Source organism: Polyodon spathula, chromosome 2 (genome assembly GCF_017654505.1).
Source record: "Polyodon spathula isolate WHYD16114869_AA chromosome 2, ASM1765450v1, whole genome shotgun sequence".
Classification (NCBI taxonomy): Eukaryota; Metazoa; Chordata; class Actinopteri; order Acipenseriformes; family Polyodontidae; genus Polyodon; species Polyodon spathula.
The window spans coordinates 89,264,294-89,281,832 of NC_054535.1; the positions used below are offsets into that span (position 1 = coordinate 89,264,294).

Sequence of the window (17,539 nt, forward strand, 5' to 3'; positions counted from 1 at the left end):
GTCATGTGCCAATCGACCGACTAATTCTAAGCGATCGCGTAACTGCAACACGTATTTTACTACATTTTTAGACTCCTTTGACTGTTCTTCCCAGCCTTCTCTTATGAGATCCAAGATACCCCGCGGCTGCCGACCGTACAAGAGCTCAAACGGGGAAAACCCCGTTGAGGATTGTGGTACCTCGCGAACTGCAAAGAGCAAGTAGGGAAGCAGTTTAGCCCAATTGCGTTTTTCTTGATCTACAAAGCGGCGCAACATATTTTTCAAAGTCTGATTAAATCGTTCAACAAGCCCATCCGTTTGTGGATGAAAAACTGAGGTTCTAATTGAACGAATTTTCAATAATTTATATAGTTGCTGAATACAGTCTGACATAAAATTAGTGCCCTGATCAGTGAGAATTTCTTTCGGGATTCCCACCCTAGAGAATATTTTTACCAATTCATTCGCTACAGCTATTGCATTCATAGAGCGTAAGGGAACAGCTTCTGGATATCTCGTTGCGTAGTCCACTACTACTAAAATATACCGATATCCTGACTCTGTTCCCTCCAGAGGGCCTACTAAATCTACACCAATCCTTTCAAACGGTACCCCAATAATTGGAAGTGGAACCAGAGGTGCGGGGCGAACTGACTTAGGGGCAGCTAATTGACATTCAGGACACTCCGATACATACTTCCGCACCAGACCATAAACCCCAGGCCAAAAAAACCGGGCCAGAATTCGTTCCTGAGTCTTTTCAGTTCCCAAATGACCTGAAAATGGAATGTCATGCGCCAATCTCATGATTTCTGACTGAAAAGGCCTAGGAACCAATAACTGTTTTACGAGCTGTCCCGTCCCGGGAGCCCGGGTTATTCTATATAATAAGTGCCCAGATACAGAAAAATGCGGAAATACCACCGGTTGTCCTTCCTGCATATCCTTCCCCTCGATATATCTAACCCGTTTCCAAGCATACTGTAACGTGGGATCATTTTGTTGTTCATATCCCAAGTCAATATCTCGGTCCCAATGGTTAGGTACACAGAGAGGAGTGTCTTTTATTACATGACCTTCCACCTCAGTAACCTCGCAGCCCCGGTTACACTGAATACCTACTCCCTTTCCTTGCCGTTTCAGCGATTGGTTTACTTTTGTGTCAGACCCCTCCCCTTGTCGTCTCAGAGTTCCCTCATATTTTTCCACCCGACGCTCTCTTTTTGTTTTTCTTGGGCGGATTTTAGGGTTAAACAGGTCGGATTGCAACGGAAAAATCTCGCCAATTGTTTTCTCCTGTTGCTTTAATTGTCCCCTGGTAGAAACTAAGACCATTTCCCGACCTAAAATACGATCAAAAAACGGCCAGTCTCTTCCCAGGAGAACAGGGTATGGTAAACATTGCGCTACAGCCACTTTAACGCAAGCTGAATAATCACCTACAATAAGTCTAACTTTAGTGGTGGGATAAACCCGAGTTTCTCCATGAATACAGGAGATAGCCACTTTACCCTGTGGCTCCCAGGCTACCCCATCCAAGAGAGCTTGCCGAATCAATGTTTGTGCACACCCAGAGTCCGCAAATGCGTAAGTACTCTTTCCCCCGACCTGTACTCTTAACTGATAAGGGCCCTCCCGACATTCCCCAGTGTTCCTACCTGTTACTGCTGACCAGGATCTTGTCGCCAGGTCCACCTTTATTACTGGACAATTCCTGGCAATGTGTCCAGGCTCATTACATTGGTAGCACACTTGGTTAGGAGGCATCAACGGAGTTAATCTGTCCTGCGAGTCCGCGACCGGCAGGTTAGGGGGATTCTCTCTCGCCCAGGATGGGGCTAACCTCGACCTCCATGGTCTGAAGGTCCGGTTACCCCCTCTGGGCTTCATTGGTTGGTTGGTCCGAGTTAGTTTAGGGGCAGGAGTGGGGTCTGACCCGGCACCTTCGTTTGCGTCTTCGTAGGCCTCCGCCAGGAGGAGGGCATCTTCGAGAGTGGTAGGTCTATTCCTCTTAATCCACTCTCGATTCCCTGGCGGTAGTATAGACGCAAACTGTTCTATAACTATTTTCTGCACCAGTTCTTGGGGTGTATGTTCTTCTGGCCGCAGCCACCGGGTGCACTGATCTAAAAGATATTGTCCCGCAACCCGGGGCCGCATCCCCTTGGACAGCTGGTATTCCCGAAAACGGCGCCGGTATGTTTCCTCCGTGATCCCGAGGCGTGAGAGAATGGCTTCTTTAACTTTAACATAGTCCCCTGCATTCGTGGCCGTCAGGGCTCGATATGCTGCCTGAGCTTCCCCTGTCAGGCAGGGTGCCAATTTCATGGCCCAGTGTTCCCTAGGCCACTCTGCAGCCTCTGCCACTCTCTCAAACGTAATCAAGAAAGCCTCGGGATCATCTTCCGAGGTCATCTTCTGAAGATTAGGCTGAGCTGCAAACATCCGGGCAACCGCTCTCTCTGATGTTGATATTGATAGTTTTTCTACCAGCTGTCCCAAGAACTGGGCGAGCTGTTCCAGGTGCCGTGTCTCTCTCTCCTCTCGCTTCTCCTCCTGCTCCCTAAACATTGTCAAAACTGTAGCTGGATCCAATCCCACTTCTGACACCACGTGTGAGGCGAGAGTGTATTAAATGGAATGTCCAGACAGTAATTTATGTGTACAGAAATAAAATAATTTATTTTTATTTTCTATACACAACAAAAGGATTAAATAACAAACAAAAAAACAAAATGGTGTGAGGGAAGGAGTGCAGGGGTGAAATCCAAAACAAACTGATGACTCGTCTTTAATTTGTCTTCGTGGTGACCATAAACAAAAAAAAGACAAAAGAAATGTTAGTATTTCAAAAATCCCGCTGCACAAAACCAGTCTCTCCCTTCACCCGTTACTCCGCCTATTTTATTTTTGGACCAACCCCAAACACAGTAGTACGTTCCCTTTAGTATGTAATGTCCCGCCTCTGTAGTCAGTGGAACACCAATCCCCAACCGACACGTGTCCTTCTCCTTCACTTGATTCCAGTGGCTGGAAGTTACATACTCGTACTTCCGCCCCTCACCAAGGTGCCGCCCCTCAAAAGATGACTTTTGCCATGGTCACGAGATCTTGGTAAGGGAAGTCCCGAGTTGGTTTGATGCCATCTACTGTCGGGAGGCTGAATCACAGACCGAAACCCCTTTGACTCATCACAGGGCTGTTAATCTCGGTGTAAGCCTCGATTCTACAAGCATGATCACCACTCTGTTGGACGACACAATCCAAAGGTTAACAGTCTGCTTGGAACTTTTTTCCACAGATGGACCACTGTTGCCACTGCTTCCACTGTGCATGGAGAAGATCACCTTGAGTTTTCTGACAAGGTCGTTGTCATCCTTCAGAATACCAGGGCAGTGTCTAAGTGCTCCCAGTTCAGCTACAAATGGGGTTTCTTCCAGACGTGGTGTCAGTCGGGTAGTTCATGGCAGATATACTGCAATTTTTGCAGGACCTTTTTGATGAAGGGAAATCTCTCTCCAAGGTCTACTTGGCAGTTATATGGACCTCCAGTGGGCCCCCCAACCTTCACCCCCAAATCAAAACTATTTTTATTTCAAAAAGGTTTTCAAAATCAGCAGTAGCTAAACTGGACATGTCTGGAGACATGAGTTGACCAATTGAAAAAAAAAAACAACCAAAAAAAAAAAAAACCCAACAAAAAAACATTTTGTAGTAAAATTGTAGTAAATAATAAATACCTGTAGAGCACTTTCTTTTTACTTTAGCCTACCGGTAACACAAAAGATTAGTAAAAGATTATTTTTAATTAAAACTATATAATTTTAGTGCTTTTTTTTTTTTTTTTTTTTTACTGTATCCTGCTTAGTACACAATTAACAGAAAACAGAACACACACTTTTTACAGAAATAACAATATTTAAATTTACATAGAAAATTTTAAAATGAACTTCTGTTGGACTGAATTGATAGTTATCAGTGAAATTAACAAAAAAGACTTTGCGTATTGATTTTTCAAAAAGTATGGCATCAAAGTGAGCTGATGCTATTTCTTTCCACTCGATTGAGAGGAGAGCTAAGGCATTCAATTCTTCATTATTGCCAGTGTTTCTATTCTTGAAACATTTCCACTCCAGACATATCTTTAACTGCTCATTCTGAGAAATCCTTGCATGCCTTCTCCAATTCTGCAATGCAGTAGCAATTTTTTTTTTTATGTCAAACATGAATCCATAGTTGGAGCTAAACCTTTGCAGGAAACCATAATTTTTAATGGTTCAAAATCATATAATTATAATAGGCGTTTAAGTATTATAGCGGGGAGGATGGAAGCCAATAGGGAGTGAAAAGAGGCTGGCCTAAGGGAACAGAATTCAAGCAGGAAAAGAAAAAAAGGGGAGATGTGAAAAGTTGCACTGCACTGCATGCGTACGGTTTAGTTTAGTTTAGTGAAAACTCATCGTTTCTAGCACTAAAGGATGCTTGAGTATGATAGCTGGCATAGAAATAGTACATTCACTCATATTTGCAATTTTATTTCTGAATGTGTGTGGGCACCCCTCTACTGTTGGGGCCCCGGGTGCTTGCCTGCGTTGCCTGGGTGATGACGCCTGCCCTGCGACTTGACTTATTAAACTGATTCTATCTGGCGGGACAGTTTTTGAAGGGTGCTTGGAGGTTAAGACCCCCTAGGAGGGTGCTTGTTCCTCATTGGCGGTTCAGTGTAGTGTTAGAAACTCTTACAAGGCTGTCATTTGAGCCCCTAAATTTAGCAGAGTTGAAATTTTTGTCTTTCAAGACTGCTTTCTTGCAGCATTTTAAAATTCTAGAACTAAGGATACTCTGCACTAATCCTGCTTTTCTCCCTTTCCATATTAACCACATTGGAACTGCTTGATAAAATTATAATAGATATAAAATATTTCACAGCATAGCCAGTGAATGCCTATTTGTGCCACCCTGTAATCTACTTTATTTTAAGATAAATGCTCAAGCTTTCAAAAATGGGGTGGCACAACTAGGTTATCAATGTGATTGAACCCTTAGATTGACAGCTAATACTCAATAAAATGGCAACTATTGACTGTGCAAATAAGTAACTGAATTCACCCCCGAATCAGGAATAAGTAGTTAACTTCAGCCTGTTTAATAATGTATGTATATTTTTTCTTGGGCCAGTTTAACAGGCTCTTAAACCACCACAGACATTGTTGGTATTTCAGACAAGGTGTTGGACAACCAGTCAACCTCCATGCACCCCAAGACTAAGGTACACTTAATAATTTGAACTAAAGAAGGTTCTTAGTAAGTTTTATTGCGCAGTTCTTTAGCTATAACTGTATTTGTTACCTTCAAAATCAGCTGTGGTGCATTTTTAATTAAAGATTACTGGTGGCTCTCATACCTCATATACAAACCAAATCTTGTATTACGAGTTATTTGAAATAATTCTATGAATGAATACGCATGCTTGTCTTTTAGACAGACAGCCACTTGAGAAGTGAACCCTGGAGTGCTGCAGGAAGAGAATTATACCAAAAAATAAATAAAAAAAATACAAAATAAAATTGTACGTTCTTGTTTCAATGCATTTCAACATGGAGAAAATATATATTCCAAAATATGTAATTAAAATGACTTAGAATGTATAAATGAGTAATAATTAATGATACTTTCTTACAATATATGAATGAGTAATAATGAATCAAAGGCATTGTTATGCCTGTCTATAAATAACTAAGGTTTTTATAATGTTAAAATGAGGTTAAATAAACTTGAAAGTGTTGTTTTTTTTTAACAAGGATGTTTCAGAGCTCAATAAAAATAATATCGCCTCACTTACATATTCTTTGGACTTATTAATTATATTAACACAAGGCATTATGGAAGCTTTTTAAACGCCGAGAGACATAGTAAAGCATTTTAAAAACCATGGCAAACTATAGTAAATTCATATTGTAACTATGTGAAACACAAGGGGAATCTGTAAAAATGACCATGCAAATGTACTATGGGAAACTAGTGATCGTTCTCTATTTTTTTTAATTTTTTTTCTGGTTAGAACACTAAATCACAATTTCTGCAAAAATGTACTTCACACGTCTATTTAAGTAGAAATTGCAGCATCCCCAGTGATAACTTCTAAAACCACCTCACATCAGAAAAGAAGGAAACAGCTAACACGAATAGTAAATAAAAAGCTGTGAGGATCAGCAGCGAAACAACAATGTATAGGAGAATTACTAGCGGAACTTCCTGCGAAGATAGAAGGACGCAATGCGGTTTCAATAAACACATGTCACAAAGGTTCCATTCTAAGTAAAGCACGCTGCTGAATGAGTGGTTCAAGTAAGACACCCGGCATAGGTGATTTTATAATTACAACAGTTCAACAGTCACATAATAGCTAAAGTTGAGTGAATCTCCCACACTGATTGTGTCCACCGGGAGACCACTTTCTCCCGGCACACCCTTGTCACCTGCAGTTACAAAGCATAGGAAAAAAAAAAGAACGATAACACATTGGCAAGGATTGTAAACCACAGAACAATACTGTAAAATATGGAACAACATGATATGCACTGCAATTAACTTCAAAATGCATGTGTACAAATTCGCCATGATAAACTATAGGGATTTAATTTTTGTCCCTGCATCATGGGGTAGAGGTCTACAATGTGCCCAGTTGTGTTATGACACGTAACATAGTTGGGTCGTTCCATCCCCTGGTTGGTGCAATTATTTAAAAACAAAACAAAACAAAAAAACATAAGGTTGGTTCATCAAAGAAGAAAACCTGAGTGTAGTGTGGAACAGTTTTTGCTAATAAGTTGTAGATGAGATGGAGTGTAAGTGTCACGGCTAGGAGCGCAGACCGCAGTGTCTACTGCTTGTTTGCACAAAACAAGTTAAGAACTACGTTTCCCGGGATGCTTTTCCAGTCTCAGCATTCGAACGTATGGTGGGGCGACAGGCTGAGTGCTGACATGGCTGCTTCCATGGAGTTGGTGAGATCCAAGATCGGTCCACAGTTAATAATCTTATTTTTTCTAGGCTTATTCATCCCCTCAGCAACTGCACTCATTGAGGGACTTTACTGCGGTACAGATATTTGCTATGATGTGCTTGGGGTATCCAGAGAATCAACAAAGTTAGAGATTGCACGGGCTTATAGACAGCTAGCAAGAAAGTATCACCCGGACAGGTACCGGGCCGGGGATCCAGGTCTGGCTGGAGAGACTGCAGAAAGTGCCCATCAGAAATTCCTACTCATCGCCACTGCCTACGAGACGCTGAAGGTAAGCAAGCGAGGCTCATTTTTGTTGAATATCATTGTGATCATGTTTATTTAACTTCTATGCATTGTGAAAAACAAAAAGTAAAGAATCTACAGTACATAAGAAATATACCGTATTGGTATACATTGTGGTTCTTAACTTTGTGTCAAGGTAAAAAAAAAAAAAAAAAAAAAAAACTTGCCTGTGGAACCCGAGAATGTATATAAAAATATACTTTTAATATTTTGAAAAATATACTGCTATATGACTTACTTTTTAAAAAACATTAATGTAATTTTTTTTTATATAATTATTAATATACCATAAAATGGTTGTTATAATATTTTTATATATACACATGTGTGTGTGTGTGTGTGTGTATACATACATATTTACATATGTACATAAATGTGTATATGTGTGTATATGTATATATATATATATATATATATATATATATATATATATATAATATATATAAAATAAACCTGTTTTATATGAAAATTGTGTATTTACTTAACATCCCCTATGTAATTGATCAATTGCATTAGGTTACTATAGACTAAATATTTGTTTGTGATAAGCATATAAACTTATACACTAACCTTGCATATAAACTATGCAAGATTAGGTTACATAACTCAAATAAAAAAAAGCTTATTTTTTTAAATAGATTTGCTTAAATGGGCACAAACTACACATACCCTATACCCTTGTATCAAATACCTTATACACCTTGAAAGACTGAATGAATAGGGGGTGTTCTGGTCAGGATTGAGATATGCTTGCACAGCTGTGAGGTGAAGATCGGTTTGAACATGCCAGGACTGTGTTTTGACAGTAACCAGTGCCACTGTCCACATTTACAAGCACCAAAATAAGAAAGATGTCCTCAAGATTTTTTGAGTGTTTTGAACTAGAACCACCACAATGGCTGGCTTAATAACTAGTGCAGAGCTCTGGAATTGCCAGAAGACAGTAGACATCAGGTGTCCGTGTGGCTCTTGTTTAACCCCACTCGTGATTTTGCCCTTGTTTTCCAGGATGAAGAGTCGCGGAAGGATTATGATTACATGCTGGATCACCCTGAAGAGTACTACAGCCACTACTACCATTACTACAGTAGGAGGCTGGCGCCCAAAGTGGACGTCAGGATAGTCATTCTCGTAACAGTGTGTGCCATCTCTCTGTTCCAGGTATGCAATTTACATAGTGACAGATAAAAATTAAATAAAAAAAGAAGTCTTTTGTTCTGATGTAGCACACATTGGGCTGATAAATTAGACCACTAACATAATGATCTGATTTGCATTTGAACTCAGCTGTTTGTCATTGAGGACCATTGGGCTAAGTGGTTTTATACTTATCTTTTTATAAAGAGGTGGATAAGGGATCTCATTAAACAGCACAATCTTCTATATCTATGAAAAAGCTGAAGGACTTTAATTTCCCCAGCAACAGCAATATAGTGGAGGCTCTTATTAGTATACATACTGTGTGGCAAACTTACACTTTAAGCTATGTGTTTTAAGTGTTAAAACCATATTCGTAAGCATAGTAGGGTAGTAGCTTGGATATTCTGGTAGTGGGGCCCTACAGAATCAAATTTTATTTCCAGGCTTTTTTCTCCTGACCTGTTTTAAAAGTGTGTGTGTGTGTGTGTGTTATATAATATGTAACTTAAGAACACCTCTAATTCTTGGTTCTGTCATTTTACAAACAACTAACAGCTAGGTCATTCACACTGAAGATCACACAATTAAAGCAATATACAGGAAATGGATTATTCAACAATTATGATACTAGTTTTTTGCAGCGCTATGCACTCTGCTGTGGAAATGTAGCATGTTAGTGAGTTTGAATGGATGTGAGTTTGTACAAAAAAAAGAGAAAGAAAACATTGATATATGTAGGCTTTTTTCCCCCCTTTAGTATTATAGCTGGTGGAGTAGTTACACTGAAGCCATTAACTACCTAACCACCGTACCCAAGTACCGAATCCAGGCTGCAGAGCTTGCCAGACAACAGGGGCTGCTCAACAAGACTAAAGAGAAGGGTAAAAACAGGAGGTCGAAGGAAGAGATCCGAGAAGAGGAGGAGGAAATTATCAGGGACATCATTAAAACCAAGATCGACATCAAAGGCGGCTACCAGAAGCCCAGCATATCAGACATACTGCTGTGTAAGATCGTGCTAGCGCCCTACTTCTTGTGCATGTACGTCATGTGGTACTGTCGGTGGATATACCTCTTCACCATCAAGGGGGAGGAGTATGGGGAGGAGGAGAAGCTCTATCTCATTTGCAAGAACATGAAGATGTCCCAGGCTCAGTTTGACAGCCACGAGGACCATCAGGTGCAAACCTTCTTGGAACGACAACTTTGGATCAAAGAAAACTATGAGGTATGAAAGTGTTATTAATTGCAGACCCAACCAAAATTACAATAATAAGAATATTAATCCAGGTCACATTTTTTTGTGAAATGAAAATCAGGCTGCGTGTCTACGCTTGTTGTTTTTCATTTTTGAAAAATCCAGGCTGGAAAATGCAAGCAAAATAAGCTTTCAAAAATATCAGGAGACAGCTGAGGTGGAATTCAAATGAACTACGGTTTGATTTTAAGACTCAAACAGAAATAGGTTCAGTGGCATTTTGTAATTAACTTACTGTTGTTGTCTGTGTTTTTGCTCTTAAAAAAAAAAATAAAATAAAAAAAAATAAGCTTGGTATTTACAGTAGGTTATATGTGTATTATACTTTACATGGAGATTTTGCTCAAGTTGTTTTGTAACATTAACTATATTTCAGTAACACCATATTAAGTTGAGATGTAAGTAGTACTCATGAAAACAACATTTACTGAACTCTGTCTTTAAGCATTTTGAATTGTTCTAGGATTTTAGGTATATTTATAATCTGCCACTGTTTGCCCATATGAAAATCTGGTTTTAGTATGAGGTTTGACTTCGGTGCAGTTGAGCTTTTACCTGCCTTCTGAGTAGTATGAAGTGCTCAATGTGGATTGTTCTAATAGGTTTGGGAAAAGGTATTATCAAAAAGGTTTGGTTCAAGAAAAGCAAATCCTCCTTACTAATTGTTTAAAGAAGTTTATATTATATTTATATATATATATATATATATGTGTTTTCACAAAAGTCGAAACTTTAGAACATACTCCCTGATGTTAACAAGCAAACTGTGAAAAAATTACAAAGGCAAAAAACAAACCTGAAAGACCGATGTGGTACAAAGGCTGATGTTTGGATTTACTTAGTAAATCTTCCCTTCATTCTCTCCTTACGCATTATCATGATAAACATTTTAAAAACTGAAAAGTAATTATTTGTATTTGTATTATTTTATTTATTTATTAAATTAATTTTTTAATTCTTTGAAGTGATCTTTTTTTCAGGAACTGTGGTGCTTTTTCTTTTCTTTTTTGGTTTGGTGTTTTGAATGCAACACTCATTCTGAAACGCAAGTAACTTGAAAAGTAACTTCAAATCATATGTCTCCACATGCAATTTAAAACGCATTATTTGAGCAACAGAACCACTCACTCGGAATGATTATAAACAAGGGACAGGTCAAATTACGTTTGAAGCTACCACAAAGTGCATTGCTATGAAAAAATGCAGCCTGAGTGACTTTATCCTTGCACATTGCATTCTGATGTTTCTAAATTACCATTGCATGTCCCTGTGCCTGCCTTCTACCAGCAGTTCTCTGTGCATTCAACCTGGGATTTCAGTGTTTGCTAATCGGCTACATTTGCAACTGAACCTCAGGCTTCACAGACAGCCTTGATGCTGCGTTACAAATTTGGGATACAGTTATGAAGATATAAATATGAAAATGCTGAAGGTTCAATGGATGTAGAGGTCGGCATTGCAATATATATGCACCCATAAAAAGTTCCAGCACATTGGATATGTTGTTTTTTAGCAAAAATAATTCCTTTGAGGTCTGTCTCAACAAACTGCTTTGTCCACTGAATTGGCAATGTCAATGTGTACCGAGGGTACCTTGATACCGTTTTGTTTAATCTTGTTTTTTTGTAGGTATACAAGCAAGAGCAAGAGGAAGAGATGAAAATGAAGATGGCGTTGGACCCTCGGTGGAAAAGATACAGACGGTGGATGAAAAATGATGGGCCTGGAAGATTAACGTTCATTGATGACTGAAGACAAACCACACTACACTACCACAAATATAGATATACATATATATATATATATATATATATATATATATATATATATATATATATATATATATATATATATATATAATATAATATATATATACTGGGCCTAACTACCCGGACCTTCTATTTAAAAGATTAACGTTCATTGATGACTGAAGACAAACAACATTACACTCATACAAATATAGAAACATATATATATATATATATATATATATATATATATCTGTTGATTTGAAATTATTTTCATAGTATAAGTTATATTGGAGGGTTTGCGTGCACAAGTAGTGGTGGACTCAGGAATTTGTGTAAGATGCAGCTTCCCTAATAGCTCTCATTGTTAGAGCACTTCTGCTGATCCCACATTAAATATTGCCATGACAAATATGGTCTATTTCAATCTGATTTGTTTTCCTTAGATTGTTTTAGAACAAGTTCCCAACCTCTGTTCTAGGTGACTGAATCTCAGGTAGTCCCTACAATTCACTATGGTCACTGAAAACGCGGGTTGCTGTCACACCCCAATTGTAATCCCTCAGTGGAACTTGACTGCATGCATTTTAATCTAACCTGGATTTATGCTAAATGGTTAACATTATCTTGCATGGTGGGGCTTGTTTTAGTACTTGAGGTACAGTATGTTGTTGCCCAGCTAGAAAATTAGACTGTAAAAAAGCATAAACATGATTTGCATCATTTAAGTCTATATCATTTCCATAACTTCCTCACCTCCAGAACAGCGAGTTTATTGAAGTACATTGTTCTTGTCCGTTACAATTGTGTAGTTGTTTCTGAAAAGTAAATCTGTCAGCTATTTCCTACCAGTTTCTAAACCCCATCCACTTATGACTGTTACTTTTATTTGAAATCCAACCAAGATGCATAGCTTGTTTTTATAGGTTAAATTATATTTTCAGGTAATGACTGTCCTTAGCCACTGGTCACTTATATTAACTTGATTAAGCCTTATTAACAGGGGCGCTGCATTTTGCCTTGCAGGAAACAAATAAGGTATATTTGTAAATATTTTACAAACACCACCAAAGCCTTAAAATGTGAACCCTTTACTTCAAATAATCTGAACTGGTCTTCTTGCTCTTATTCTACACTGTTTATAACTGCCAACAATAAACATCCAGTCTGAAAAGGTATCTGTAAAGTAACATTTTGGGTCATCTTGTTGCTGTGTCTTGGTTTTTTCATCATTTTTACGAGTAGTAGGCTAATTCAGATATATGTAGAGAGCTACTAGAAGGATGAAAAACATTTAAACGCTTGATGAAACTGTTAATAAGATGGCACTAATTGGACGTGACCACTCTTTAAGGTGTTTGCATTTTTCTGAAAGGATTCGAGTCCCATTCCCCAATGATTATCACATCTCATTCCTACAGCGGTATGGAATTTAATTATGTAGCAATATCTCTTAAAAAGACTACAGAATCATCATTTTTGAGACTTTTTATGAAACCAGTAATTAGTGTGGTCTTGGATACTGAAACATCTGCCTTCCTTGTGCCTACCATCAGCCCTCAGTCAGACTCCATTCTGCTGACTTTTTCATTGTGACTGAAACAGGGAGATGCAGCTTATATATATATATTACAGAACATGCCTGGGCATGTCTGCTTATGCAGATGAGGATGCTACATGTTGTATTTTTTTTTTCTTTGAAACAATGTGATGTGTTTCTTTCAACCTGATTTAGCCTTTTTTTTTATTCTTAGGAAGTTTTCTCCTTGCAAATTCTGTGCTTTATATACGAATGTCTAAATGCTTAAATGTACCTGCTTTCTTTTCACAACTATTGTTTCTTTTAATTTACCCTCAAATGTTCTATTGATTAGATGCCCACATGCCAAAGTGAACTAAACAACCTTGTTTCTGGAGTCATAAATCGGTAGAAAGAAAGAACAGCTTGTGTTGTGCAACAGCACCACCTAGGGGCTTCTCAGTGGCACAGCAACCTAAAACTGTCTGTTTCAACAATGCCTTTGGGCCGGTTTTCAAGCCTTGCTCTAGAGTTCTGTATTTAACTGTTTACAGGGGGTGTGGCAATTGTACATGTATGGGGAAGGAAATAAATGTATATTTAAAATCCTCTTTCAAATGTAAGCACTATAGACTTGTTGAGGTCTGTTATTGGGTTTTATGAGACCAGTTAGTCCTCTGTATTCAAACCTAATCTCAGTAAACTGTATCAACAGCAGTGCTGCTGTGTCACAGCAGAAATGGCTGCTTGTTAGGTCATCCTCAGTTTCTTTCAGCGTTGCATAAACTGTTTCTACAGACGACTCTCACATAATCCAATAAACGTTTGGCCAGCCTTCGATTTTGGCCTCATGCAAACCCCATCAACATTGCACAGTATAAAATGTATTTACATGTCATTGGTGTGTGTTGTTAAAAAAATATATACATTTGTCTATCGAATAATGTTTAGTCAATTTTTGTTTTTATTGTAAATTGATGTACAGTATCACAGAAAAAATAATATACTATTTAATTATCTATCTATTGGAACAGTACTTAATAATTCAATTTAAGAGTATGAACACAGCCCACTTTGATTATAACCACTGTATGCAGTGTATTTAAATGAGTGACAGGCAAACCCTTACAATTCTTTTTCAAAAAATAATTGAGTTCTTTGCATACTTTTTCCAAGCTTCCTTCAGCCAATGACTTCCTTTACTGTAGGTCACGTGGTGTGACTGTAGGCAGGCCATTGTTGGAAATCTGTGAATCTGAGTTTTCTAGTCCTCCCCTTCCTATAAAACCCAGCAACAGTTCCTCACTCCTAAAATTCATACAAAGGCATATTTGCCAATTACTCTTCTGTAATATTAGGCCTTTAACATACAATTACTCATTCATATATATAGATTGCTCACCCATGATACTCAGTGTCTTCGGTGTCCTGCTTGTGACTGGCTTCAGTTTGAGCTCCCTTAAGTCTCTTGAGTCACAAATGCACTTCTGGAGTAATCTTTGACAAGCAGGTTAAGGACCTGCTCAGAGGTGTAATTGATTCAATGTAATAACTTGGACATGGTTGGAATGAAAGGGCCAATTTAACTGATGCAAATCAGTGGCAGATCTAAATACTGATGTAGTTAAATACAATAAAATGAGACCTTCCCTGGCATTTACCCTTCATTTTACAGACAGAAATACTAAATATACTAAATACACACAGAGCTGCCTTTGTTAAAAGACTCAAAATATTTAAACTTGATAAAGCACCCCTTTTAACAATGTAGGCAGGTGGACTCATAGTTTTGTACTGTACTGTATCTTTAAAAACAATTGGTTTACTTGAAGCGTCTCATCTCTGTTAAAGAAAAGCCTTTTATATTTCAAAATAACCCAGTATGTAGATATTAATCTGCAAACACAAAATTTGATTTCATTTTTGCTGTCATGTGTTTAATATCTATCCAAGGTTTACCATCAAAACATGATTACAATTATTTCTTTCCAAGATGAACTTAGGAGGCTTGGTGGACGATTGGTTATTCCTAATAGTAATAATCAATAATAATAACAATAATAATAATAATATACTGGATTAAAATAATGTTTATATGTATGTATATTTATATAAAGAGACTTCTAGTCCGGTAGATCAGCACTACCGCTACAACAGCAGGGTATCGGTCTGAGAGGTGTCATTAACCTTCTTAAATATAAAGGTGCTTGTCACGGCAAACGCAACTCAGATCTGACCTGAATACGCCCTTCCATTCAGTCCTGAGCCTGAGGATTTGTGTCTACTGGGAGTTCACCAAACTCCTTTCACCTGCTGATCCGATAGACGATTTCACAGACCCCAGTTAGCACCGATCCTGGACTAAACTGCACGATAATTCAAGATCCATGAAAAGTTGATTTCATGAACAGGATTTAAATACTCCTGGTGTATGGTTTATGAAGGCTGATAGACATAGTTCAGAACTATACGGAGGCATAACGTAATCCTGTAAAGGGGCATGTTAAGATTCAGCTTAAATCCAGTTTTCCCTCAGTCTCTGAAGAAATTGGATTACTTGGACTATGGCAATGATCACAGGGGTGTTCCTTTGAGACCAGAGAGAAGAATACTGCTAGGCAGAAGTAATCCAATAAACCATTACAACTTTTGTGCAGAAATATAGTTACTAATATTGATGGGTTGAAAAACTGTCTCATGCATACATTACTACAGGGGAAGCCCTTATGTTTTACAAGTGTATTGGCTCCTGGTAATTTTCATGGGGAATTTGAGGATGTATTGGGTGCCAGTGAACCAACGGTAAGTAGAATTGTGCATAAAGTCTGCCATTCTTTATGTCCGCTTAAAGATCAATGCATTCATTTCCCTGATGCTGTTGAACAAGACATTTACAAAACACAGTTCTATCAGTACGGGAACTTTCCTAGCATTAATACCTGCATCAATAGGTGCCATTTTCCGTGAGGTGCCCGGCAGTCCTGGATTATGAGGAATAGAGGAATAAAAAAAAAAAAAAAAGGTTTTCAATCAATTTTCAAGGTGAGTGCACTTCGTTAAGTTTCAAACACTGTTGCTCAGTGGAGAGGTGCTACTGATGAGTCTATATGCCCAGTTGGAAAGAGGGCAATGTGGTGTCATTTTACTTTTTTGTTAACCCCCTAATTTAATGCAGCAGGAGTTTCATAACAACAATACAACCAAGCTCACATTCGTACAAGAAACCTTGTGAAGCGCATGTTTAGAATACAGAAGAGTCGCTTCCAGAGTCTGTGAAAGACACTCTGCATTCATCCTAGGAAGTGCTGTATTATCATTGCCACAACTGCACTGCACACTTTTCTGAAAAAAGGTGACCCAGACCCCCCTATTGAGGACGAGGAAGGCACTGCTGTTCCAAAAATTGTAGCAGACAAAAAAGACTGAGGTGGACTGACATCTGAAGGCTTTTCAGCTTGAACAACTTTCCATTAGGTTACAGAATGTAAAATATTCAATATGATATTAGTATAAGTGCAATTGAATTCAAGTAAGAGAAATGTATTTCAGCAAGCATCTCCATTTATTCACAAATTCATACACTGTGCCTAAGATGTGCCCTCAAAAGTTAAACCGGTACTTTCTTGTGAGAAGCCTTGATGTCTTCAGTCCCGTATCGATTTTCATCTCTGTACAGCCCATCATCCTTTCCTCGCCTTTGGTAGCCAACTTTCATTTCATGCCCTTCTTTAAGATATTTCAATTGGTAGTGAAAACATTCAAATGCTTCTTTTCTTTTTATTATGACTGATATTGATAGGTTGGCCTACTCGTCCCCCCCACCCCCACCGCAGCAGATGTAGCTGCTTCCTCCTCTTTTCTTCTACTTCCTCCATGTTCCAACATTCAAGAGGATTTATGAGGTCACCTGGCTCTGAAAAACAATCAATTCTGAGGCTATTTCTATTATTGTATCAATGTGATCGTTTGGAATCATATATTGACAATATATACCATCCTTAAGGAGTTGTCAATGTATTTTTCCGAGAGAGATGAACTGTAAATGTATCATCACAATTGTTTTAAATTTATTGCTTTTCTCCTGTTTTTTTTTTTTTTTTTTTTTTTCATTTATTAATTTTGCATATTTGCTTAACTTGGTATGAAACAAATCAATACATGTTTCTACTCCTTCGCGGACATCTAGGAAGATAGCCAATTATGATTATTATTGTACTATTTCCTGAGATCACAAATGATTCCCTAGTACTGTACCTTTGATAACGTATTCACAGATTTAATATACTGTATTCTCTGTGAAAGCACAAGTTACTTAATATTTTCATGTTGGGTAAATGGATGCTGTTAATAGAGCTCCTAAGACCTGTTGACACCATCATCATCAAACATGACCTTCCAGCGGTTCTTGACTCTATAACAACCCACTCAGCAGGTCACCCAGTGGTCTTTATCAGGTTTGTGTGGAGAACCGCTTCTAGTTTGAAATCGCTCCTTGTGGTCTGCAGCGAGTTTTCTTAAAGTTGTACATTCTTCCATTGGACCTGAAAGTGTGTCTTTATATTTGAGTGAAAGACTGAACC

At 38.2% G+C, this 17,539-nt stretch overlaps 1 protein-coding gene across 1 annotated transcript; it reads left to right on the forward strand.

Annotated features, from left to right (window-relative positions):
• The first annotated feature begins 6,839 nt into the window (after window positions 1-6,839).
• On the forward strand, window positions 6,840-11,516 carry LOC121303309 (dnaJ homolog subfamily C member 25-like). The gene is made up of 4 exons (XM_041233904.1): window positions 6,840-7,280; window positions 8,303-8,455; window positions 9,192-9,662; window positions 11,322-11,516. Exons 1-4 carry the CDS (start codon window positions 6,912-6,914, stop codon window positions 11,442-11,444), a joined length of 1,116 nt encoding a protein of 371 aa, XP_041089838.1. The 5' UTR covers window positions 6,840-6,911; the 3' UTR covers window positions 11,445-11,516.
• Window positions 11,517-17,539: the final 6,023 nt, after the last annotated feature.

Excerpts from the sequence above, each read along its gene's own strand:
- LOC121303309 (XM_041233904.1), top strand. The coding sequence starts at position 6,912 with ATGCTTTTCCAGTCTCAGCATTCGAACGTATGGTGGGGCGACAGGCTG. Across the intron at positions 7,281-8,302 it reads CTGCCTACGAGACGCTGAAG|GATGAAGAGTCGCGGAAGGA; the intron begins GTAAGCAAGCGA and ends CTTGTTTTCCAG. Across the intron at positions 9,663-11,321 it reads GGATCAAAGAAAACTATGAG|GTATACAAGCAAGAGCAAGA; the intron begins GTATGAAAGTGT and ends GTTTTTTTGTAG.